At 42.1% G+C, this 27,630-nt stretch overlaps 1 protein-coding gene across 5 annotated transcripts in view; it reads right to left on the bottom strand.

The window, feature by feature from the left end:
- Positions 1–27,630, bottom strand: part of thap4 (THAP domain containing 4) — a 60,991-nt gene that overhangs the window by 19,880 nt on the left and 13,481 nt on the right. For 4 of the 5 annotated variants that reach the window (XM_048542030.2, XM_059650950.1, XM_048542032.2 and 1 more), the window contains 3 exons: positions 22,438–22,594; positions 19,787–19,896; positions 10,592–10,695 (listed from right to left, as the gene is read on the bottom strand). In XM_048542030.2, the coding sequence (XP_048397987.1) occupies positions 10,592–10,695; positions 19,787–19,896; positions 22,438–22,594 (371 nt within the window). Of the gene's footprint in view, positions 1–10,591; positions 10,696–19,786; positions 19,897–22,437; positions 22,595–25,855; positions 25,949–27,630 lie in introns of all 5 variants that reach the window. The other variant, XM_048542031.2, reaches the window with a different exon arrangement.

Below are 27,630 nucleotides of genomic sequence, written 5' to 3'. Positions count from 1 at the left end.
GGTAAAAATTTTGATCACAGTTGTGGTTTTTAAGGAGCATAGTGAACTAAAGGGCAGGAGAGGAAAGAGGCTCAGCGTGGAAAGTAATAGAGCTTAGGGCTTTGAGAACTGAAGGCATGGTCGTGAATGGTAAAGCAGTTAAAATCAAGAGTATACAAGAAGCTGAAATGTTGGAGTGTAGCAATCTTGGAGGGTTGTAGAGCGTAAAGACTTTTTATTTCTCTTTATTTTTTGATCGCAGACTGAAATGGGAAAGGAACTGTTTTATATTTTAAAAAATCAAAGATTGCTGAAGGATTGCTGCATTTTTAAAATCATGTAATCAGGCAATCATTTTAAAGTGCTGTTTAAACAGCTATTTGCTTGAGCAGTAGTGGAAGTCAGGTTACAGGTGAACTGGAGCCAGGAGGCTACGTACAAATGGAGATTTGACTGGCAACAAATAGCTCATTGGACTAGTGGCCAGTTAGTGATGCCAACAGTCTCCTGTCTGTCAACAATTATGTAATTGGTTGAACAGCTTGGGGTGTCAATGTTTGGGAGATGCAGTCAGATCTCTTGAAAGAAAGGAGCTCTATTCTGCTTTGCTGTGGAATAAAAAGCATCTCAATCTAGAAGTTGAGATAATAAAATGTGAGGCTGGATGAACACAGCAGCATCTCAGGAGCACAAAAGCTGACGTTTCGGGCCTAGACCCTTTGTGCTCCTGAGATGCTGCTGGGCCTGCTGTGTTCATCTAGCCTCGCATTTTATTATCTTGGATTCTCCAGCATCTGCAGTTCCCATTATCACTGATACAATCTAGAAGTTGGTTAATTTATCTTCCCTTATCAGTTGCTGTAAGTTGTGACTTAATAAGTCAGTGATCCTTAAGTGTGAAGCAGTCACCCTGCGCCTCCTGTAAATAAGTGAAAGTATCTGGAGAAGGAAGATCAAGTAACACTCTCTGATCGTAAAAGGATCATCTCAGCAAACCACGTGAAGGGGGACTACAACTATCTTCCCAGTCTCTCTCTGCCCATTCAATTTTTGTCTGTATATCTGCAGAGGTGCATTTTTATAAGTGAATTTGAGTTTTAACCAGTAGTTTATATAACTGATGGTTCATAACTATTCATCATTGGTTAGAATCAATTTACTTGTAACAAATAGTAATTCTTGTTAAGTGCAGAAACCTGGTCTGCGTTTTATGTTAACCTAGGTTTACAAGGCAGTCAAATTGGGGAAATCACAATTTTTTAAAAAATCTTTAACTTTTGTGAAGATTCCAAGAATAGCTAGACTTGGTTTCCAGTTTGTTACTCCCAGGGAGGCACAACAATGACTGGAGAAGGTAACACAGATTGAAAGTGGTATGATGGTTGGTATTGAAAACATGAATTTGAATTTTAAAATTGAGGTGTTGTTTAACTGGAATCCACTGTTGGTCAGCAAGCACAAGGATGAGGTGCAAGTTAGGATCTGGGCAGACTCAAAATGACCTTCTGACTGAGGGATAATCACAAATTATTGAATGACTGCACTGTGAATACACAGTATGGTACGCATTTTTGTTTTTAAAAAAGCCTGTCCTAAAAAAGTGCCACTACCTTTCTACTTTAATTCTACAGCACTATTTTTCTTTAACCAACAGGCAGAAAAGGAATTTTATTTTGGCCAGTCAGAAAATTTTGTTCAGCAACACGTGTCCTGTCAAACTAGAAAGGATGCGCTGTTGAACCTAGCTGTTGGAAATGCGATGGACCAAGCGGATTCAACGTCAGCGGGGGAACATTTACAAAATAATTTTTTAGTTTGATGGCAGAAAAGGGCACAGGTAATCCAGAGTAATGTCACGCTGGGCAATGGCCGACCCCCTCTGATAATTAACTAAAACACAAGCCCCATTTTATTAGGGCAGGAGTAAGAGTTCCCCTCTAACAATTATCCCCAAAACATCCACAGAAGCCTGTCTTTGCCTTTGTAATCTATTAAAAGAGTGGTTAAAATAAAGAAAATCCTCGATGTCCACTTTACAAGAAACAATTTATTTATTTAACCCAATAATGAGCAAAATAACAAAATTACTAATAAATCGACAATTCCGCCATAAACTACTAATTACTCCCTGACTTGTCTAAGTTCTATGCAATACTATTTAAATAAAGAAAAGTTCCACTAACATAAACCAAATTAATAAGAATTAATAATAAGAAAGACATCATTCAATTTGACAGCTCTTCCTCAGAGGCTTTCAACATCCGCAGCGGTGTGAAGCAGGGCTGTGTACTTGCCCCCACCCTGTTCAGCATCTTCTTCACAGTCATACTGAAACATGTGTTTGGAACATCAACTGATGGCGTCTACCTCCACACCAGATCGGACAGAAGGCTGTTTTAGTCTGTCCCGGCTAAGGGCAAAATCCAAGGTTCGTGAAGTACTCATTAGAGACATGTCTGCAGATGACGCAGCGTTGACAGCACACTCTGAAGAGCAACTGCAGTGCCTCATGGACAACCTCTCAAGAGCCTGCCAGGAATTCAGCCTGATTATTAGCATGAAGATGATCAACATGCTGGGTCAAGGCTTTGAGCACCCCCCCTATCATCACAATCAACAACTACGAGCTGGAGGTAGTCCACAAATTCACATACCACAGCTCCACCATCACAGACTCCCTGGACTCCGAGAACAACAGGCACATTGGACGAGCAGCCTCCACATTCGCCAGACTGACCGAGTGTGTCTGGGAGAACAAAAAGCTGACTACGAACACCAAGGCTACAGTATACAGGGCGTGCATCCTCAGCAAACTGCTTTATGGCAGCGAGACCTGGAGCCTCTACTCCAGACAAGAGCGGCATCTCAACGCTTTCCATCTTCGCAGCCTGAGATGCATTCTGGACATCAAGTGGATTGACCGAGTCACCAACACCGAAGTCCTCACCCGTGCCCAGGTACCCAGCCTCTTCACCCTACTCCACCAACGCCGCCTCCGCTGGTTGGGTACATACATCGTATGCTGGACGGGGAGATCCCGAAAGATGTGCTGTATGGGAATTGGCCATCGGCAAAAGAGCACGAGGGTGACCTCATCTTTGTTTCAAAGACGTCAGCAAAAGGGACATGAAGTCAATGGACCTGGACGTTGAGAGACGGGAAGACATCGCAGATGAACACTCACGCTAGAGGCGGGAACTACGCAGAGGGCTGAAGCGAGGAGAGGAGAAACTGAGGCTTCAGCTGAGGAAAAGCGTGCTCGACGGAAAGGCAGTGATATGGCAACACTGGAGGAGAGTGTCTTCAAATGCAGTCACTGCAACCGAGGCTGTCACTCCTGTGTCGGCCTGTGCAGCCACAACAGACGCTGCGCTATCATCAGCAGCTGAATCAAAACTCTCCAGGTGCAGATCCACAGTCTCTCGAGACTGATGGATGCCACACACACCAATCTCTCCAAGTTTGCACAGGCTGCCTTCTGGAATATTCTGTTGTCTCCTGTCTCTTCACAAATACCTTTCTTCCATTAATTATCTCTGTAATTTCTCCTGTGAGGACTTTCAGCTGCGGTGCCTTTGATTAATTAGACGGGCTCAGGACTAAATGGCGCTAACTCTGGCAGGTGGCAAATGGCAGATGTGTCTCCCCGATTTTCTAAATGCCCTCATCATATATACCCGTAAGGACATAATCAAATTCTTATCATGTCATTAGTTTCAGATACTCAGCACTATCAGATGTAAATTCAAGTGGTTTTTCTGTATCTAGGTGCTCCATTTAAGTTAACTGGCCAAACTCAAACTTCTTGTCTTGGGCAAAAAAAGTGCTGCTAGGCTGTTCTCTACAAAAAAAGATTCCATTTGGGCACTGTCTGCGCACCTGCATTCCTAAACTTCCAAGCACAGACAAAGCACAAGCTCTTAAAGGAACCACAGCACTCTTTTCCCCACGATCAGTTTTACCAACAAATTCTAACTTCCTGCCTTCCAAATCATGAATACTCTAACCAACTTTGTGACAGTAAGAATACTCACCTCAGGGACTGTTAACTTCCATGAGGCAGGAACAGAGCTGGACCAGATAGATTGGAAGAAGTCCGTGGGAAAAAAAAACTGTAGCTGAACAATCAGCTATATTCAAAAAGGAGGCAGTTTGGGTACAGACAATGTGTATTCTCTCAAAAAGGAAAAGGGTTGGCAAACAAATCCACAGCTCCCTGAATGAAAACGGAAATAGAAATTAAATTAAAGAAGTGCGTTTATAACAGGTGCAGGTAGAAACCACAATGGAAAACCAAGAGGACTACAGGAGGTTGAGAGGAGTAAAAATGCAAATTAGAGAAGCAAGTAGGGATTAGAGGGAAAGACTAGCAGTCAAAATAATAAGGAATTCCCAAATTTCATTTCTATAGGTGCAAAGCTAGTAGAGCAGTAAAAGGAGTCTGTTAATTAGGATGCCAAAAAGCAGATTTATACATGGGAACACAAGGCACAGATGAGGTATTAAAATCAATACTTCACATCTATGTTTACCAAGGAGGTCAATGTTATACAAGCTATTGTAACAGAAAGCTTTGTCATTGGCAAGATTCAAAATGAATAAGGAGGCAGTGTTGGATAGGCCATCAACAATTAAGGTTGACAAGATGCCAGGGCCAGATGAAATGCATTTAAATGAAATTAAAATGAAAAATTGAGTGTGGAAGCTTTTGGGTAATGGGCCATAATCTTTCAGTGGTCCCTGAGGCTCAGCCAAGTTCCAGAGGACAGAAAAGTTCCAAACCTTATAGTTCTTGTCAGAAAAAGATTTAAGGATCAGCTTAGAGTCATGGCTCACTGGCATTGCACTCTTGAAATCAAGCCCCACTATTCCCAGAATCATCACAGAAGTTAAAGATTTTAAATCTTGCACCCTCACCTTATTCTTAAAAATAAGTAAAATTCCCCAAACTACATATCTTTCAGATGCCAGTTGACCAAAAGCATGGACTAGGTTTCTAGACTTAACAAGAATTACTACTAATGACAAATAATTACACTCTAGCTACAGCTATGAACCATCAGCATGTAACTCTACCACTGAAAACTCTAATCCCCTTTTAAACCACCTTTGACAGACACAGACAGGAAGAAAACAGGGGTGTTATGGGCAGAGGGAAAGATTGGATAGGTGATTCATTACTCCTGTTAACAGGATTGCCAAGATTCTTACACTAGTCAGAACATTGCTTCTCATCCTTCCCTCTTCAAAGGCTTTTACTGGTTTGCAAGAGGAATAGGGTGGGTGGCTCATTTATGAAAGGTCTCTGACTTATCAATTAAATTTCAGCTTGCAGCAAGTGTTTAAGCAAAGATTAATGGGTATTTTTCAAACTTAAATTAGCTTTTACTGCAGAAAACAGAGACAACACCCGAGTTGATGGAGATCTGAAAAAGCTTCTGTAGATCTAATTCATAGCCTCAAACTCTACAGCTACAAAAAACCACAGTTGTTGACAAGTAGCATGCTTTGATAACTAGTCATTAATCCATAAAGCAATCAGGTATATGTACCAACCAAAACTCCATCTGTACACAAACCCTCTGCTCTAGTTCATCTACAACCACATTCTAAATACTATTCAAACAAGCAGCTACAAAATCTGTGCTTACAATGAGTGGCAGGTTACTGGTTTTCAAAACACATGACAATCTTTGGTCTTAAAAGACTTTTTCTTCCCCTCATTTCAGACCAAATTAAAAATACAGGAAAAGAAAAGAAAAAAAACAGAAGTGTTTTCACCAGCAATTAAAGATCACTCAGTTTAACCTGTGTGGTGGGGAAGCTTCTAAAAACAATTATTCAGCATTGAATTAATAGGTGCTTGGATAAATGTGGCTGTTTGGCGAGAGCGAACATGAATTTCTAAAACAACAGAGTTTAACCAACTTGGAGTTTGTTTGAAGAGATAGCAGAAACAGTTAAACGATGGCAATATTGCTGATGTGGTGCACATAGGTCTCCAAAAGTTATTTGTATAGATCATACAACAGACTTGAGAAAAATCAAAACTCAAATAATAAACAGCAGTATACATACAAAATTGACTGAATAATAGGAAACAGAGTAGTAGTGAATGAATGAGACTTGTAATGGAGATCTCTAAGGTTTGGAAATGGGATCCTTGCTATTCCTGATATACAATGATGATCCAGATCCTGGAATGCAAGGGACAAGTTCAACGTTTGCAGAAGCACTGTAAACCGTGAGGACAGTGCAGAACTTCAGAGGGACATAACCAAGTTGGTGGAGTGGGCAGATAGATGGCAGCTGCATTTCCATGTGGAGCGTAAGATGTGATGCATTTTGGCAGGAAAAACATTGACAAGCAACATACAATTGGGGGTATAATACTTAAAGGAATGGAGCAGCAGAGCATAGATCACTGAAGGTGGCGGGGCAGATGAAGAGAGCAGTTAATAGAGTGTACAGTATCTTGGATGTACAACTGCTAATAGCTTAGGCAGAAGCTACATGGTGCTTGGAGCACTCAGCTGGAGTAGTGTGCACAGTTCAGGCTACCACTCAGCATGAAGGATGCGAACATAGTGGAGAATGTAAAGAAGGGATTTATAAAAATGGTTCAAGGGAAGGGAAACCCCACTAATGTGAACAGTCTTAAAAGATTGGAACTATACTTTTTGGAGAGAAGAATGGTAAGAGGAGGACATCTGAGAGAAATTTTCAAAATCATGAGAATATTGAGTAGACAGGAAGAAACTGTTCCCTCTCAAAAGAATGGAGAACAAGAAGGTACATATTTCAAATGATTTGCTAACATTGAAAAGATATTACTGGCATACATAATGTGCAGCATAGGCTCACTAGATGTTCCTAGATGGTGTGACTGTCCTGTGAAGTGAGATTGAGCAAATTGGGCCAATTTCTATGGAGATTCAAGGAAAAGATATTATTGAAATCAAAAAAAAAACTGAAACGGGATTACATAGAGTTGATGCAGCTAAGATATCTCCCCTGGTTGGAGGGTCTAGAACTGAGAGGCCTTAAAAATATGAGGATTGCCATTGAGGATTGAGGTGAAGAGAAATTTTTTTACCCAGAAAATGAAGAATCTTTGGAATTCTCTACAATAGGGAACTGTCAACATTCAGTCTTTGAGAATACTTAAATTAAAGCCTGATAATATTTTGATATTGATTATCAATGAAGAAATGAAACCAGACGGACAACCTGGCATTGACTGAGGCACCAGGAACAATGCCAATGTCAGAAACAGTCCCGTTGACCTTAAGTCTTCCTCACTAAGATTGAGGGAACAGTGCCATAACTGGGAGAGCTGTCTCACAGACCAGTCCGGCAACAGCCTGACAGAGTCATACTCATGGAATCATACCTCACAGACAATGTTACAGACACCACCATCACCATCCCTGGATATGTCCTGTCCCCAGCAGCGGTGGCATACAGGGTGCGCGTGTACATGCGTGGTTGCCCTGGGAGTCCTCAACATTGACTCCGGACCCACGAAATCTTGTGGCTCTAGGTGAAACATGGGCAAGGAAACCTCCTGCTGATTACCACATACTGCTCCCCCCCTCAGCTGATAAATCGTTGCTCTTCCATATTCAGCAACATTTGGAGGAATGGCAAGGACATAAATGTATTCTGGGTGGGGGGATTTCAACAAGAGTGGCTCAGTAGTAGCACTACTGACCAAGCTGGTTGAGTTCTAAAGGGCTTGGCTGCTAAGTATGGTCTCTGGCAGGCGGTGAGGGAACCAAGAAGGAAAAGCATATTTGACCTTATCCTGACCAATCGTCGAGCTGCATGCGTCTATGACAGTATTAGTAAGAGTGACCGCTATACAGTCTGTGTAAAGGCGACATTTTGCCTTCACACGGAGAATACCCTTAATTGTGTTGTGTAGCGCTATCACTGTTCTAAATGGAACAGACTTCAAACAGATCTAGCAACTTAAGACCGAGCCTCCATTAGGGTCATCAACAGCAGCCGAATTGCTCTCCAGAACAAAGTGTAACCACATGGCCTGGTATATCCCCCACTTAACCATTACTATCAAGCCAAGGGGTCAAACTTGGTTCAATGGAGACGGCAAGAGGGCAGCACCTAGCATACCTGAAAATAAGGTGTCAACCTGGTGAAGCTACCAAACAGTGCAATGTGCACAGCAAACAGCATAAGCAGGTGGTAGACAGAGCTATGCAATTCCACAACCAACTGATAAGATCTAAGCTTTCCAATCCTACCACATCGAATTGTGAACGATAGTGGACAATTAGACAATTCATTGCAGCAAGCATCTCCACAAATATCTCCATGTTCAATGATGGAACACCCCAACATATCAGAAAATGCAATAGCTTTGATGTGAATCTTCAGCCAGAAGTGTTGAAATGATGATCCATCTCGGCCTCCCCCACTGGTGTGTCTTTAGCCAATTCCATTCACTCCACGTGATATCAAAGAAATGGTTAGAGACATTGGATACTGCAAAGACTATGGGACCTGACAGCATTCTGGCAAAAGTACTGAAAACTTGTGCTCCAGAACTTGCTGTTCCCCTAGCTGAACTGTTCTAATACAGTTACAATATAGGATTCAGTCGACAATGTGGAAAATTGCCCAGCCATGTCCTGTACACAAAAAGCAGAACAAAAAACAACTGAGCCAATTACCACCCGATCAGTCTAATCTCAACACCAGGAAAGTGACAGACGAAGTTATGAACAGTACGGTCAAGCAGGACCTATTCAGTAACAAGCTGCTCAGTGACATCAGTTGGGGTTCCACTGAAGCAACTCAGCTTCTGACCTCATTATAACTTTTGTTCAAACATGATGCGGATGTGCTGACGTTGGACTGGGGTGGACAAAGTCAGAAGTCACACGTCACTTGGTCACAGTCCAATAGGTTTATCTGAAATCACACAAGCTTTCGGACCTGACGAAGCAACTGCATTCCAAAAGCTTGTGAGATTTCAAATAAACCTGTTGGACTATAAGCTGGTGTCATGCGACTTCTGACATGGTTCAAACATGGACAAAGGCGCTGAATTCCAGAGGTGAGGTGAAAGTGACAGCCCTTGACATCAAGGCCACATTTGATTGCGTATGCCACTGGGGAGCCCTGGCAAAACTAGATTCTATAGAAATCAGGGAGCAATCTCTGTGCTTGGAGTCATACTTGACAAAAAGGAAGCCAGATGTCTCAGCTCCAAGGCATCTTTGCAGGAGGTCCTCAATGTAATGTCTTGGGCCCAACAATCTTCAACTGCTTCATCAATGACCTTCCCTCCATAAGCTCAGAAGGGATATCGCTGATGATTGCACAATGTTCAGCACCATTCATGATTCCTCAGATACTCTAACAGTCCATTTTCAAATGTGGACAATATCCAATATTAGGCTGACAAGTGGCAAGTAACATTCACACCACACAAATGTCAGGCAATGACTATCTCCAATAGGAGACAATCCAAGCCATGAATTTAATGTTGTTATCATCACTGAATTCTCCCACTAACAACATCTTGAGGGTTACCGTTGACCAGAAACTCAATTGGACTTGTCACGTAAATATACAGTGGCTACAACAGCAGTACAGAGGATAGGAATTCTACAGTGATCAAGTCATCTGCTTGACTACCCAAAGCCTGTCCAGCATCTACAAGGCACAAGTCAAGAGTGTGATAAAAACCTACTCTCCTGGATGAGTGCACCTTCAACAACATTTAAGAAGCTTAACGCCATCCAGGACAAAGAAGCCCATTTGATTAGGGCCACATCCAGAAATACCCAATACCTCTACCACCACTGCTCAGTCACAGCTGTGCGTAGTATCTACAAGACACACAGCGGAAATTCACCAAAGATCCTTAGAAAACACCTTCCAAACCCACAAACACTTCCATCTAAAACATGACAAGGGCAGCAGATAGATGGGGATATCATTACCTGCCAGTTCCCCTCTTAGCCACAAACTATCCTGACTTGGAAACATATTGCCGTTCCTTCAGTGTCACTGGGTTAAAATTCTGGAATTTCTATCCTTTCCGTGGGTCTACGTACAACAGTTGGACTGCAGCGGTTTAAGAAAGCAGCTCACCACCACCTTCTCAAGGACAACTAGGGGCAATCAATAAATGCTGGCCAATCCCAATGCCAACGTCCCACAAGCATATTAAAAAAAAACATGGCAGACAGCTTATAGGTGTGGGTAAAAGGCACTCAAGTGTTCAATCAGTCATAACCACATGAAATGGCAGAGTAGGCTTGACAAGCTCAATGGCCTATTCCCGTTCCTGCGTGCCCTAATACAGTACCTGGACATTGAAGTGTAAAAAAACTTCAGCATTTCAACCTTGTCTAGTTTCCAAAGCAAGTTCCATTGAGGAGTGAACAGCTCATGAAGCTTCTCAAAATAAACAAATGAAAATAATGTACATCATCAGCACTGATACCCAACTGCCAGCCTGAGAGGACAGAGATCAAGAACATCAACTTGGGAGAGGATGACAGTGAGACACAGCACTGTAATATTACCTTTGATGCAGGAAAGGGAATGGATGGAGCAGCTTGAAGCCCATTCTTACCTGTTGGACATGAGGCTCTTTTGCAAAGGACATTCGAGCTACAGATTGAGATGCTAGTGTCAGTTCCTGATCTCTTACTTCCCCTTCTTCAATTTCCACAATGCCTTGAGAAGAAAAGCATCAGTTTAAAAATAATACAAACGTCAAAACAGTATTTGCGCATCAAAACACTGAAAATTTGATCAGCAGGGTGAAGTGGTGGATATTATTAATTATGCACTCTATTGATCTGCATGTTTCTGGAGCAAGAAACACTATCTGATTATCATTTCAATGATATTCTGATTTACACAACACTCAACATCCGTTTATAGATAAATATAATACAGAAACATCTTCATACGATACACTAACATTCAGAGCTTGCATCAACTCATTCTAATTATATCACACCAAAGGCAAATATTTGAACTGGACAAAGCAGGAATAATGACTTTGAGTTCTAAAAAACCATTATTAGAATTCCACCTCAAACAAAAGCAGCTGCAGTGACTGAGATAACCACCTAATTGAAACCTGGCTTTCCTCATTTTGTAAATGCAAATACATCACATCTGAGAAGACTCATCCAGAAGAGTGGTGAGGGGAGTGGGCAGGGAGAACACTGAAACCATCCTTCTAAAATGCACGTTATATAAAATCAATGTAGCTAAAGGCAATTGTGCACTGTATTCACCATTCACTAAATTTATCAATGTAATTTTGCTTTTGCTGAGAAGGCCAACATTGCCAATCCCCAATTCCATTTGAATGGAGATGCATGTTGTTTTGTTTCAGTGGGCAGTTAAGAGTCAACCACTCCCCTGGCTCTGCAGTCATATTAGCACTAGGCCAGCTAAAGGATATTAGTGAACCAGGTGGGTTTTTGTAATAAATAGTCATCATTACAGATAATAGGAACTGCAGATGCTGGAGAATCCAAGAAAACAAAGTATGGAGTTGGATGAACACAGCAGGCCAAGCAGCATCTCAGGAGCACAAAAGCTGACGTTTCGGGCCTCGACCCTTCATCAGAGAGGGGGATGGGGTGAGGGTTCTGGAATAAATAGGGACATAGGGGGAGGCGGACCGAAGATGGAGAGAAAACAAGATAGGTAGAGAGGAGAGTATAGGTGAGGAGGTAGGGAGGGGATAGGTCAGTCCAGGGAAGACGGACAGGTCAAGGAGGTGGGATGAGGTTAGTAGGTAGGAAATGGAGGTGTGGCTTGAGGTGGGAGGAAGGGATGGGTGAGAGGAAGAACAGGTTAGGGAGGCAGAGACAGGCTGGGCTGGTTTTAGGATACAGCGGGGGAGGGGATAAGCTGGGCTGGTTGTGTGATGTAGTGGGGGGGGGAGACAAACTGGGCTGGTTTTGGGATGCAGTGGGGGGAGGGGAGATTTTGAAGCTGGTGAAGTCCACATTGATACCATTGGGCTGCAGGGTTCCCAAGTGGAATATGAGTTGCTCTTCCTGCAACCTTCGGGTGGCATCCATGTGGCACTGCAGGAGGCCCATGATGGACGTGTTGTCTGAGGAATGGGAGGGGGAGTTAAAATGGTTCGCGACTGGGAGGTGCAGTTGTTTATTGCGAACCCAGCGGAGGTGTTCTGCAAAGCGGTCCCCAAGCCTCCGCTCGGTTTCCCCAACGGAGAGGAAGTCACACCGGGTACAATGGATACAGTATACCACATTGGCAGATGTGCAGGTGAACCTCTGCTTAATGTGGAAAGTCATCTTGGGGCCTGGGATGGGGGTGAGGGAGGTGGTGTGGGGGCAAGTGTAGCATTTCCTGCGGTTGCAGGGGAAGGTGCCGGGTGTGGTGGGGTTGGAGGGGAGTGTGGAGCGGACAAGGGAGTCACGGAGAGAGTGGTCTCTCCGGAAGGCAGACAAGGGTGGGGATGGAAAAATGTCTTGGGTGGTGGGGTCGGATTGTAGATGGCAGAAGTGTCGGAGGATGATGCGTAGTATCCGGAGGTTGGTGGGGTGGTATGTGAGAACGAGGGGGATCCTCTTGGGGCGGTTGTGGCAGGGGCAGGGTGTGAGGGATGTGTTGCGGGAAATGCGGGAGACGTGGTCAAGGGCATTCTCGACCACTGCGGGGGGATACTGCTTGGCCTGCTGTGTTCGTCCAGCTTCACAATTTGTTATCTTAGATGTTGTAATTATTGATTTGGCCAATCGTAGGAGCTGGGCCGTGTTTAAAACAGTTCTATTGTTACTCTGATCTATTGTTCCATCCAAAATCTTGAAATATTGTCTCATCAACACCGATTCATTACTGTCAATTCAGGTAAATGGTTTACATATCTGTCTGCCCTGATCCATGCAGATATTGCGGCAACAGATGAATGGACACTGTGCAACAATCGCCGGAAAAGGAATGTTCCCTCCCAGTCAGAGAACACTTCAGTGGTCAAGGGCATTTAGCTTCTGATTTTTGTGTAGGCATCCTCCAAGATGCGCAACAACGCCGAGAAGAAACTGATAGCCAAGTTCCATACCCATGAAGACAGCCTCAATCCTGATCTTGGGTTCATGTCTTGCTACATGTGGCCCCACTGTACTGTTCTGTATCTGTAAAATCTTCCTCACTGTCCTGTTTTGACATCATCATTTTGATAACTTGTTACAAGTTCTCTCCCTTAATTAATTTATACAGTTTAGGATTTGTTGAGGTTGTTTGACTCGCCAAGCTTTTTTGTTGTTCTGCAGACACTTCATTACCATGCCGGGGAGCATCCTCAGTGCAGCCTCCAATGAAGTGTCGGTGTGTTTTCCCACCTGGTTTTTAAACTCTGGGGTCTGCTGAGCTGGATTGCCTCACTTCTGGTTTTCCTTCGCAGTGGAACGTATATGGGGTCGAATTCTGTGTTTATCAATGGCTTTCTTCATGGAATGCCAGGCTGTTAGGAATTCCCGTGCCTGTCGCTGCTTAGCTTGTCCCAGTCAAATTGGTGGTTCTCCTTATTCATGTGGATTGAGATGAGTGAATATTGGTCGTGTCTTTTTGAAGCCGGTTGGTGTTAGTGTACCCTTGTTAATTTCCTTACTGTTTTCCCCATCTAGTGTTTCTTGCAGTCGCTGTGGGGGATCTTGTAGATGACATTGGTCCTGTCCATGGTGGGGAGTGGGTCTTTAGTTCAGATGAGCAGTTGTTGTAGGGCTGATGTGGGCTTGTGTGCCACTCTGACGCCCAGCAGTTGTAGGATGTCTTGTGGTTAGTTCCGATGTGTTCCTGATGTAGGGTAACGTGATGAGTGTGTTGGGGCATGTAATATCTTCCTGATGTTGCTCGTGTAGGCATCTTTAGACCCAGTTTTTTGGATATTTGTTAAATTTGAAAACCTGAAAAAGGTATTCTTCTTCCTGTGTTGTTGCCTATTTAAATAATGTTTGTACGCAGTTTTGTTTGTATACGTGGGGATGGTTACTGTTGAAGTTCAGTACCTGGTCTGAGTGTGTGGCTTTTCAATGTACTTTCATTTGGAGTTCCCCATTTGTCTTGCACTCTACCATGACATCCAGGAATGGGAGTAGTATCAGAGATAATCGGAACTGCAGATGCTGGAGAATCCAAGATAACAAATTGTGGAGATGGATGAACACAGCAGGCCAAGCAGCATCTTAGGAGCACAAAAGCTGACGTTTCGGGCCTTGACCCTCTGATGAAGGGTCTAGGCCCGAAACGTCAGCTTTTGTGCTCCTAAGATGCTGCTTGGCCTGCTGTGTTCATCCAGCTCCACACTTAGTTATCAGGAATGGGAGCTGTTTGTTCTTCTCTTTCTCTGTGGTGAATTCTATTCCATCTTCACAGACAACATGCTCAAACTACTGGACCTATGCCTCACCACCCACTTCACTTTTAACAGCCAAACATATGAACAAATCACCAGGACACCCATGGGATCACCTATCTCTGGACTCATTGTAGAGGCAGTGATGTAAAGACTAGAAAGGACGGCCTTTCCATTATTCCAACCAAAACTATGGATATGCTACGTGCGACACCTCTGTCATCATTAAACAGATCAAACTAAAGGAGGAACACAAACTCAAACAACACCCTCACCAGAATAAAATTCACCAGAGAGGGGGAGAAGAACAAACAGCTCCCATTCCTGGATGTCACGGTACAGCGCTAGACAAATGGGAAACTCCAAATGAAGGACACTGTAAAGCCACACACACGGGCCAGGTGCTGAAATTCAACAGTAACCATCCCAGCACACACAAACGAAGCTGCGTACGAACACTATTTAAACGGGCAACAACACACTGCAGCAACAGTGAACTACACCGAGGAAGAAGAATACCTTTTCCAGGTTTTCAACAATAACGAATATCTAAATAACTGGGTCAGAAGATGCCTACACGAACAACATCAGGAAGATACTACATGCCCCGACAGACTCAATACACAATCCTACGTCAGGAACACATTGGAACTTGCCACAAGACTCCTATGACCGCTGGGAATCAGAGTGCACTCAAGCCCATATCAACGCTATGACAACTGCTCACTTGAACTAAAGACCCACTCCCTGCCATGGACAGGACCGTGTCATCTACAAGATCCCCTGCAGAGACTGTGAGAAGCACAACATGAGACAAACAGGAAGGAAATTAACAAGGATATACAAACACCAACTGACTACAAAAAGGCACAACCAATACTCACTCATCTCAATTCACATGGATAAGGAGAACCACCATTTCGACTGGGACAACACCAAGATCCTGGGACAGGCTAGGCAGAGACAGGCACGAGAATTCCTAGAAGCCTGGTACTCCACGAAGCATGCTATTAATAAACATATTGAATTCAAGCGCATATATATTCCACCACAAAGGAAAACCAGAAGTGAGGCAATCCAGCTCAACAGACCCCAGAATTTAAAAACCAGGTGGGAAAACACACTGACGTTTCATCGGAGGTTGCACTGATGACATTACCCAGCAAAGCAACAAAACATCTAAAGATCAACAAACCAGCTCAGCGAGCCATCCAACTGCAACAGCCACAACCCGAGCTATAAATCTATTCCAAAATCTTAAAGTTTGCGACTCCTATACCTATCATGTTATTCTAGCCATTTGGTTTGTCTCCAGCATCTTATTTTTAATTTTTTATAATCATTTCTCTGCCTCAATTAATTGTATTATAGGTCAGCCCTTCACTCGCTATTCAGCTGTTGACACTTTACTCACACTGTCTGACACTTTTGACCACCTGCAAAGACTTATTATTCAGCCTGTCAACACTCCACTTACACCATCTGAACACTCTTTTGATCTCTCTGCCTATAAATTATGTGCTTCTGTGCTTCACTTCACCTGATAAAGGAGCAACGCTCCGAAAGCTTGTGATTTCAAATAAGCCTGTTGGACCATAACCTGGTGCCATATGACTTCTGGCCTGACCCAGTTTGACAGTGAATTCTGCATGCTTCCTAACTTACTATCTCTATTCCCTCCCTATCACGATCTTCAGAAGGTCCATTTTGCTTTCAGTGTCCCAAAAGAGCTGTTATTTATTTAAACGGGACAATGCACTACCTACCATGCAATTATTCAAGTTTCCAGATTGCAATGCAAGGTTCTGTAACCTATCCTCAAAGCTCAATTCCTTACATCTGGATCGTTTATTCTACATTTTCTATACGGAGTCAAGCACAGTTCTCAATACAAGCAAGATCAATTCTGAAAGGAAAGACTGAACAGACTAGGACTTTTTCCACTGGAATGCAGGAGGTTGAGAGATGACCTGATAGAAGTTTATAAAATCATTAAAGGTATAGCTAGAGTTGATGGTAGTTGTGTTTTCCCTAAACTGAGGAATTGCAAGTCCGGAGGCAAATTTTATTTTAAGGTGAGAGAGATTCTAAAAAGACATAAAAGGCAAAATCTTTTACATAGAGGGTGGCTCGCATGTGGAATGAGCTTGCTGATGAAGTGGTGGATGCAGGTGCAATTACAACGTTTAAAAGACATTTGAATGGATAGATGAATACGAAAGGTTTGAAGAGATACGGGCCAAGAGCAAGCAGATGGGTCTTGTTTAGTTTGGAATTACGTTTGGCATGGACTAGTTGGACCGAAAGATCTGTTTCCATGCCGACTGACTCTATGACAAAGCCACACATTCCATGAAGATTGCAGTTTAGCTTCCCCTAGCGTAAGATAACTGATCTCAACTGTGATAGTATCTTTGCCCCTAGTACAAACGTGGAACTCTCAACCAGGGAAATAGATGGTTACAATGGCAAATGGCAGAGATTTAACTCGAACATGAAACTAGCATCAAGTGGTTGGGCCAAATGGTTTGTTTCTACGCCACATTTCTATGTAATCAGACCATGAATAGCCATAGTATCATTAGTTGTCTGAAGTGTTCTAGGTTTTAGACATGGGAAATGTAAAGGATCCCTGGGAAAATATATTCAAATATACAGGCATGATGAGGGGAAACTTATGCTTGGATGTAAAATGATCCAAGGTTAATTAACCTGTTGTAACTTCGACTAAGGTAAACATGAGAAATGAGTACTTGAGGGAGGTACCAGCAGGTTGAGGCACCTGTGGATTGAATCATCGGCAAGAATTAACATCCTTAGGGTAACACACAAACTGAATGTTGGCTGATCTTCTGAAGAGTGACTTTCAGAACCCAACTTTTGGTCTGGTACAGGCAGCAAGAAAAGTGCATTCGTTCTTTTTGCTTTGAAAATAGTCAAAGGGGAGAATAGTTTATATTTTTATGAAACACATGATGCAGTAAAAGGTTAATTATACCTTTAAGAATTGTTACTAAGCATGTGTGAAAGGTGTTTGCGTCAGTAAGGCTCTGGAATGATGGCCCCTTTTACCATGCTTGGGGATATAGTTCACTTCAATAAAACCCATTAATGTACATTCAGCCAAGTCTGGGCCTCATCTTACGATACACACACAACTCACCCTCTGCCAGCAGAGGTTAGACGCAGAGTAAACCCCCATCCTACACTGGAGCACAAATGAGCAGTTAAACATTCACCTAATTACTCCCTGATACTCCTGAAACTCAGCTTTAGAAGTGCTCCTCAGACTTTGTGTGTTACATTATAGTCACCACTGATAGCCCCTGTAAACAAATCTGCTAGTCTGTGAACAAGCACTAAAATTGCTTTGAACCTATTTAAATTAAGACTTTTTCAAAGCAGAGACTTTTTAATGCATCATGTCTGGGCTTGACATGACGCCATAACAGCAATAGAGAAATGTACTGATACCAGCAAAAAAGAAGCATTCTGAATATAATTCTTCCTTTGAATTATATAGTGCAGCAATCCACAATGTTAGCAAGGAAAATAAGTCAAAATAACTAGGATAGAAGTTCACAACTCTATTGATCCTTAAAGGGTTAAGATCTCACCACTGAGGTTCTGACAGCTGTCGGCAAGACAAAGAAATTGAGAGAATGGCAATAACGTGCCCTTGCCATCACATGTAACAGCAGAGTGTGAGCACATTTAATATAAATCCTTCCCTAAAAGGACGAAGAGCAAGTTCAAACGATACTGATCTTGCTCGCACACGTTCTGGGCGGTGTAACCCGTACAGGAACCATTTACCACCTCTAGGCCACACTGACTCTCTCGAATAATGCAGTCAGTTCTATTTCCCTGTTCTACCCTCACATCCCTGCAAATATATTTGAGTGTCTGCAAAACTGTTTTAGAAAATCACCGATTGTCTCTGCTTCCACCACCCTGCAGGCATGGATCTAGGGACGCAGTGTTGTAGTGTTAATATCACTGGACTAGTAATTCAGAGGCCCAGGCTAATGCACTGGGACATGGATTAAATCCCACCATGGCAGATTGTGACAATTGAATAAAAATCTGGAATTAAAAATGGTCAAATGACCATGCAATCACTGTCAATTATCGTGAAGACTCATCTGGTTCTCTAATGTCATTTAGTGAAAAACAACTCTGCCATCCTTACATGGTCTGGCCTACATTTAACCACATTGCTGTGATTTTGGATCTAACTCCCAACTGCCCTCTTGGCAATAAATGCTGGCCTCGTTAGTGATGCCCACATTCCATGAACAAATGAAAAAAAAAATTCCACGTCATTGCCACTAAATGCAAACAAAATAAAATTCCACCTCTCATTGCCCTCTACTTCTTACCCAGAATGTGAACTCTGCATACCCAGACAGAAACATAGAAAACAGGAGTAGGAACAGGCCATTCGAGCCTGGTCCTGACTCAAAACCGTGTTTCTGCTTTCTTACCATGTCCTTTGACCTATTTAGTCCTCCAAACTAGACTTTTATTTTCCTTGATAGCCTTCAATGTTTTGGTCTCAACAATTTCCCGTGGCAGAGAATTCCATAGGCTCACCGCTTTCTGGGTGAAGAAATTTCTCATCTTTGTCTCAAATGGCCTACCACTTATCCCTAAATTGTGACCCCCAGTTGAGACTCCTCAGTCACTGAAAACATCCTTCCTGCAATTTTCCCTGTCTAATATTGTTAGAATGTTGAAGGTTTCTCTGACATTTCCGCTCATTCCTCTAAACTCGAGTGAATATAGTTCTAACCGGGCCAGTTTCTCCCTCAACATCAGTACCCCCATGCTAGGCATTAGTGGCAAACTTTCAATGCAATCCCACCACAGCAAGAACATCAATCCTCAGATATGGAGATCAAAACTGGACACAATAGTTGAGTGTTTGACTATCTGCCATAGTGGGATTTGAATCCCTAATCCTAGAACGTCAGCCTGGGGTTCTAGGTTACCACTCCGCATTACCACTAAACCACCTCTCTCAACCTCCCCTCTCAACCTTGTGTTTACCTCTTGGATCTCAATTAGTTTTTGCTACCAGACACCTATCATAAAGCACATATTTCATCTCCTTCATAATTCCTGTTTTCTTATTCATCTATTACTTTTCAGTAAGCAACTCTGGACTGTGCCCTTGTGGGTACAGAATAAGCTTTGAACTGTTACAATTTCAATGGCCTCGTTCAGTTTAGAGATACTTGGAGGTTATGCAATATATTTCCACATCTAGCTCCCCAAGCTATGAAGAAGCAATTATTCAAAAATAAGAAAAAGGTATAGAACTCTCCTGCACTTGCTAACTGAATATATGTTCCAGCTAAAATACTTGAGACCCCTATGCCAACCACACATGGACAGCTTTTGCAGATGGTACTGTACCTGTGTTTTGGGCACTGACGAATGCCACCTTGTTGGTGCCAGGTTTGATCCTGATAAAGCCACACTCTCTATGCATTGGTTTCTTGGTTTCAGAATTGAAACTATTAAATCTGTAAAATACACAATTTAAGTTAGTCCAAGTACTAAATGAATGATTGTCAATTGTTAATGGTAAATGGAGGTTACCAGGTAGCATCAAGCAGGTTGAATTTCATGGCCTTATCCAAACAAAACCATTTACATATATTTAAAACAAAACATCCTAGCCATCACATGTTCATGACATAACACTGGAGCATGCAATAATCATTAGCCAAATGTGAATGAGCAGAACCTAAATTATTATCTTCAATAATTTTTAAAAAAAGGAGAACAGCATGCTCAAACCTTTCCAGCAACATCACAGCTGCTGTGTCCAACACTGATCTGACAGATAACATTTTTGGTTAACCTTCCAATGCAGAATGATGAGGATGATGCTGCTGACCTGCTAAATATGGACTGCCAAAAGGCATATGGAGACTTGAGCAAGATTGGAGTTCAGGTCACAATGAACAGTTGCAACATAGGCTGAATGACAGCAACTAGATGGTATTGGTTAATGAAAAGGTTTTGGGCTGCATGAAGGTTTTTTGGAGTTCTTAAGGGTTGATATCGAAGCCTTTGTTTTTCCTGATATGTAATAATCTGGATCACAGGTGTACAGGGAGCATTTTAGGCCTCAACTGGACTACTGTGTACAGTTTAGTTTCAGGAAAGATGTGGAGGCATGGCATAAGACGTTTACAAAAACGGGTGAGAAAGTTCAGTTACAAAGATAGAGAAGGTGAGATTGTTTTCCTTGGAAGGAAGGCTAAAAGGAGATTTGACAGAAATTCCAAAATCATGAGAGGTATGGACGGATTAGGCAGTGAGAAACTTTCTGCTCAGAAAAGGATTGAGAATGAGATAGCACAGACTTGTAGTGATTTACAAAAGAAACAAAAGTAACAAGAGACAAAAAAAATTTCACACAGAGTGCATTTAGAAGCTGAATTGCACTGCCTGGAACCGTGGTGGCTGCAGGTTCAAGAGACACGACATGATTCTCTGAACAGAAACAATGTTCAGGGTTACTAGGAAAAGGCAACACAATGAAGCAGTGAAAATGCAGGAGGGTGCAGGCACAATTGACAGAATAGCCTCTTTCTGCACTGTAACAATTCACAGAGAACCCTGACAAACTCCCTTGGTGCATAAATCCACAGAGCGAACAGCGAAGTGAATCAGCATTGGAGCCAATATCCCTATTTATTGCAATGTTTGCTGTTTTCTGTCAAGTATTTAAAGGTGCAACGTGTGGATGCATAATTGGGCAAGCTAAGTGGTGAAGGGGCAGATAACAGTTGGACAACTTAGTCAGTTAGATTAGGAGAGCGCGGAGGCGGTCGAGAGTGATTGAGTTTGGATATGTAGTTATCTTGCATTCAAGTGAGGATTTTTCCTCAATAGCTCAGAGCCAGAGATTTTCCTGGAGAATTCCAGGAAGCAGGAGAGCTGTCCACTGGATGGTCAAACTTCACACATAATTTGTATGCAGTCAACATACCTGATCATCTGCAAGATCCCGACAATCCTCAACGAAACATCTGGTCTCCAATGATCTGCAGAGTGGAAGGTCTGAGGCGATATGAGACCTTCTTTTCACACAGTTTGCTTAGGTAGTGCGTGCTGCCCAGCTAAGAGGGTGAGTAGACAGTACAACCACACATATGACTTCCCTCAACTACGCACACAAGAAGAGATTTCAGCTGGTAGGCACTACCTCCCCATAATTAATCATTCAGTTTGGGGGTTGTAGTGTTATGTTGTGAAACATTGGAACAAATATTCACACACCTTCAGTGAAGTAATAAACTGGCTCAATCATTGTCATAACATTCCTAAACCTCAACGACACAAGATATTTATATGATACTTTAATATCAGATGGAATTTGTTCACAGATGTAGGCTATCTTAATTCAACACAGTCTATTATCAAATTCTCTTACTCCTTTCTCCCTCATATCCTTATCTAGTTTCCCCAAACACATCTATGTTGAATGGGCTCAAACATTCCTTTAGGTACACAGTTCCACATTTTAATCACTCTCTGCGCAAGTAGTCCCTTGAGGGTTACTGAACCTTGCTACTTCAAAATAATAAGAGGCAGTTTTGCTTCAGTTTTAAACTGATTGGGCACACCAGATACGTAGGGAGAATCAAACGGAACCATGCAGTTGAATACGGAGTGAGACAGACTCCTTCATGTCAAATATTCCTCACTCTGACATCTTGAAATCACTGTGCCTATGGATCAAATAACACCAGGCAGAGAACAGAATAGGTCAAATTGTCGCACACCCCCAGAAATAATTCTGCCAATTGCTGACCTATGGCCACTTGCCCACATCTTCCACACATATCTGCATGGCATCAACAACACTACCTATTTACTTCAGCTATCCAATTTTAGCAATGAAGAAGATTCTAACTCCATCTCCAATCTTCCTTCATCAATCTGGGCAAATCATTTCTCATGTCACTGGACAAAGGTGAAAAAGTACTACTATTTTGCAAAAGAAAAAAAAAATCAAATTCTAACTGCAAGAAAATGAGAATCCAACTTACGAGATATTCAGCATGGGTTGACCAACATGCGTGATCTGGACTTCCTCCACATACTTGAAAGGTTTAATGGTTGGATAGGAGCCTTCTCCTGGCATCTCAGATATCCAGCTTCCCAGCATCCAAGACAGAGGTTCAACTGCTGGATTCAGAGGAAGAACTATTGTGGAGGTGGGTGGGGACCGGGAACATGGTAAAAATAAAAAAAGTGAAAGAAAGAATTCTAATTTCTACAGCATCTTCTACCACCTTATGAAATCCCAAAGTGCTATGGAACGAAATAAGCATTGCAAGTGCAAACATTATAGTAACGTAGGAAGTACAGCAATCTTCCCTCCTTCCTTACAGCATTGTTGGTTAAACTATACTGCATGTTGGTGTGTTACCTTGTCAAACTGCAACAGTCCATCTTCTCAAGGACATTAATGGCTGGCTAGACTGTGCTAACTACATTGTGAAGGAATTTATAACAAAGATTCCACTAGCAGCTTATGAAATAAGTGACCAGGTAATTTTTTGCATTAGTGATGTTGATTGAGGGACAAATCCTTTGATATCCACCTGAAAGGGCAGCATTTCCACTGACCATCTCATATGAACGACAACTTCAACAATGCAGAGCTATTTTAAACAAAAAAAAAATGAGGGAAGCCACATTAAAGGGTGTGTGGGATGGAATTTAGACAGCAGTGTGGTCCAAGGCAATTCTCTGATCACACCACAAGGACTCTCAGCAACAGTGCATCATTGAAAGCATTCTATCCGGGTACAATAACAGCCTGGCTCAGCAAGTGCTCTGCCCAGGACCGCAAGAAACTACAGAAAGTTGCATACAGAGCCCAGACCATCATGGAAGCCAATGCCCCAGCCATGGGCTCCATTTACATCCCCACTGCCAATGGAAAGGCTGCCAACATCAAAGAGCCCTCCCACTCTGGAATTACTTTCTTCCAATCTCTTCCATTAAGCAGAAAGTACAGAAGTTTGAACACATCCACCAACAGGTTTGAGAACCACTTCTTCCCTGTTGTTATTAGCTTAATGAATGTACTCTCTAACTTTGGATAATGTTGATCTTGCTCATGTTGTCCCTGCTTTGTGCAGCTCCAGAGCATCCAAAATCTTATACAGCTCACTCTAAGCTCCCTATGATTTATATGTCCTTGTTTGCTATGATCTGTCCGTACTTAGATTCCCTACAGTGTGGAAACAGGCCCTTCAGACCAACAAGTCCACACCACCCCTTGAAGCATCTGCTCGCAAAGCAAAGCTTTTCACTGTACTTGGGTACGTGACTGCAATAAATCAAATCAAACCGTGAACAATTGCAGTTCCAAGCCATAAGTGTAGAATTCTAACCAGCCCCAACCCTCAAAGTCCATAGCTCACTCCTTGACCAGGCTGCCAACGTCATGCATCATTTTTATCAACCTGGAAGCCCCAGAAGTGAAGAGGATCATAAAGATAACACTTGGATACAGCAAACAATTAAAAAGACAAATAGCATTCAGTACAATAGGATTGAGCAAAGGCGTAAGGATGTCTTACTGCATGATATACAATCTGGGTGAGACAATAGTAAAGGCATCATAGCTTAAAACAAATTCAGACAAGAATATTAGACATAAACAAATTACTTTTGGAATGCTCTCTCAGTGAAAGTCTTGTTGATTAAATAACCAAACCTCAAAGTACTGTCTTAAGCATGCAATATACTGCTAATTGGCTAAGTAACTTATTCAAACTTGTCCATTGATAACAAGCTGCTACCTTTTGGGTATCTATCTACTGCCCCCTACTGTGCTTCTCCATACTTGCAGCAGGAATGACAAATTAGGCTCTGGGCACCACTGAGCACTGATACAAGACTTTACTCAGTATGGAAACAGATAATTTAGCTCAGCTAATCTGTGTCAACATTCACCTGCCTCATTCTCATTGCTTTCTTTCACCTAATGCAGCCCTTTTTTTTTCTGGTGCAGTCATATTTTAATGCCTCAGACTTCACATAGTGCTAGAGTGAATACTGGCAGAGTTGAAGTTTCAGACACCCTGTGCAATTATTGTTACACAATGCTTGAAGCGGCCAAATACTTCAGCAACCTCAACTAAAATTTGATATATTAAATCTACATTGTAAATTCAACAGAAGCATTTTTTCTATAATTCACTTTATAACTCAATACATAGCAGCATAAATGAAAATCCATTTCTGCTTATACAGGCATTTGCTATACGTGACTGCCAATTCCATGCACAACCAAAAACTTTATGATAGTCAACAAAGTGGGTTTTAGTCTCAACAGAAAACACTGCTTTAACCTAAAAAGATTTTCCTTCCCTACAAAAAGATTGTGTCCATAAAACTTTTAGATTGTATGTATTCATGCTACTAAAAGGCAGGAATTCTAAGACAAGTAAATTCCTCTTTTCACAAGCAATAGTAAATGAGACCTTTCACAGGAATCCATTTGGTCACTCCAAACGATAGAAAAAAATAGGAGAGAGGACCTTGCAGATGTTAGCAATTCATCTGGGCTCCAAGATTGCCATTTTTAAAATCAGTTAGGAAAGTCACTGTTGCCTCATTATCTGACAAGGATCACAGATTGGGAACTCTCTCCTTACACATTTTTGAACTTTCTCAAGACTGGGTCAGAAGATCATGCCACGGCTCACCATCAGCAATTCAGTTCCTTTCCAGTGCATAGTATCCTTCCATACGTGCATTTGATGCAGCATTTTTATTCCTCTTTCCTTTTCACCACAATTGCATGCTTAATGTTCTGCCAGAAGACATAGGAGCAGACATAGGCCATTCAACCCATTAGTGCCATTCAGTGAGATGATAGCTGATTTGATAATTCTTCACTGCCTTTATCCTGAATCCCTCCATTCTCCCAGTGATTAAAAAGCCATAGTTAATAACTTAACCTTGATATCCTTTAGCAGTAAAGAATTCCAGGGTTCATTGCACTCTGGAAAGAGAAATTCCTCCTTGTCTCAGTCTTAAATGTGAGCCACAGCATTGCGATTAGTGTGTTTGGTCCTAGAGCTCTCCCACAAAAGAAAATAAACTTTTTGCATTACCCTGACAAACATTCAAATAATTAATTTTAATTGAAATATGTGCACTAAAATTAAAAGTAGTGTTGCAACTAAAAGACGTTACAAATGAGCAGACTTATTCCCCTTCACCTGGTCGTAACCGATTTTTATGTGTGTGCTGCACACTGAAGACAGTTTAAGAGAATGAATGGGAAAAGAAAGGGGGATCAAAGGGGATAGGGACCAACTGTTCAAGAAAAAAAAACTCAAAGGCAGAAAGACCTGTGGGGAGTCAGGGAGATCCATCATTATCAAAGATGGGCAAAGGGTCAGGAAGTTGTTCAACCTTGAGCCTCTGCTAAAAATTCAATACCTCTAAAGTAGCACTGCAGTTTTGAGGACGATTCTAGGTACAGGTGATTTCTGTGAACATGCTCACGCACAGTAAATATCAGCAATTGTTTTTCTGCAAGTGATCAACAAAATATGCATAAATTAAGGAAGAGGGTTTCTCTGACCAGCCAACCTGCAGAATTATTCTGGAATAACTGAGAAAAATTCATGGATTTTTGCATTAAAACAAACAGTATACAGATTGCCAGAGCACAAATGTCGATTGTTGCATCTCACCCAGAATCATAGCTTGTATTCCTAGCGATAAACAGGTCAGACAGCTCCTTGAATTCTAGTAAGAACTGCTACCCTGAGCAATCATCCATTTCAAATTTGCTGATCTGACAAAGCAGGAAGATTGTAGAGAACTAAAGGAATACTTTTCCAACTCCTAACCTCATGTACACAAATTTTAAGCACCAAGGAAGTCACAAGCTAACCCTCTGTTCATATTTGCAGTCAAATGCAAATTACTTTTGATATCCACAGCACTTTAAACTGCACCGATTTAGTTCAGAAGAAACTCAATGTCACACTGAATATCAACTGCCCTTTCAGGCAGAATACTACTAAACGTGTAACCAAGATTTTTTTCAAAATTGAAATGAAAAGAACATTTTTTTTCGATTTATTCATTGCACGAAAGCACAGCTGGCCTTTGTCTTCCATCTCTAACTGCCCTTAAACAGAGTCGCTGGCTGGGCCATTTCAGAGGGTAGACAAGCTGGTTGTGGATTTAAAAGTCATGTATTGGCCACGTGAGCTAAGAACTCTAGGTTTTCTTCGCTAAAGGATATTAGTAAACCCAATGGGTTTTTATGACAATCCGCAATGGTTTCAAGGTTACTATTACTGAGGTTAACTTTTAAAATAAAAATAAAATTGCAGATTATACAAATTGAATTTGAATCCACCAGCTGCCTTGGGCCCTTGGCTTACAAGCTTAGTGACACTACGCTATGCCACTACATCCCTAATACAAGTCAGACACACACACTGCTCAGACGATTAGCATTCAGATCTTTCCAAATAAAAAGTTAGAAATGCCCAATTATGGATTGAAGTTTTATTACCTGACTGTGGCACAAATTGATTATTGTTAACCTGGGTAAACTTTGCCCTCTCCTGGGTTCTCCCTTGCCACATACTACCTCAGCTCCAAACACCCTCATCCTAACACCAAAATATCCTAAATATATGCCCCCGCTCACACAGTTTGTTAACCAGATCCCAAGCAGGGTTGAGCCAGGGACTGCATATCAGATGGCACCGGCTGTGGTTACCTGCTGCCATCCATCTACCTTCCCCCTTCCCAGCCTGTGTTGACCACTGGACTGGAGGCCTGTGACCAGCAGTGTTCCTAAGGAGTTGGTACAAGTTCCACTTTTGTTTGCCATTTATATAAATAGCGAGTTTTGAGGGCTTCGGAGGCTCACTGATGATGTTACCTAGAATGGTGACGAAACGTCTGAAAACTAACCTTCCAACTTAGCAAGCAAACTCACATCCATTTATATAAATGATTGGACGAGAACATAGGAGGCATGGTTAGCAAGTTTGTGGATGGCACCAACATTGACAAACCAAAATAATTGCAGATGCTGGAAACCAGAAACCAAAACATAAATGGGTAGGAAAGTTCAGTAGGTACGGCAGCACTGGTGGAAAGAAATCAGAGTTAACGTTTCAGGTCCAATGACCCTTCCGAGGACTCTGCAGTTCTGAAGAAAGATCACTGGATTCGAAACATTAACT

This window comes from Stegostoma tigrinum, chromosome 14 (genome assembly GCF_030684315.1).
Source record: "Stegostoma tigrinum isolate sSteTig4 chromosome 14, sSteTig4.hap1, whole genome shotgun sequence".
Lineage (NCBI taxonomy): Eukaryota > Metazoa > Chordata > Chondrichthyes > Orectolobiformes > Stegostomatidae > Stegostoma > Stegostoma tigrinum.
The sequence above is the reverse complement of the archived record's forward strand: the minus strand, read 5'-3'. Positions and strand labels throughout refer to the sequence as shown.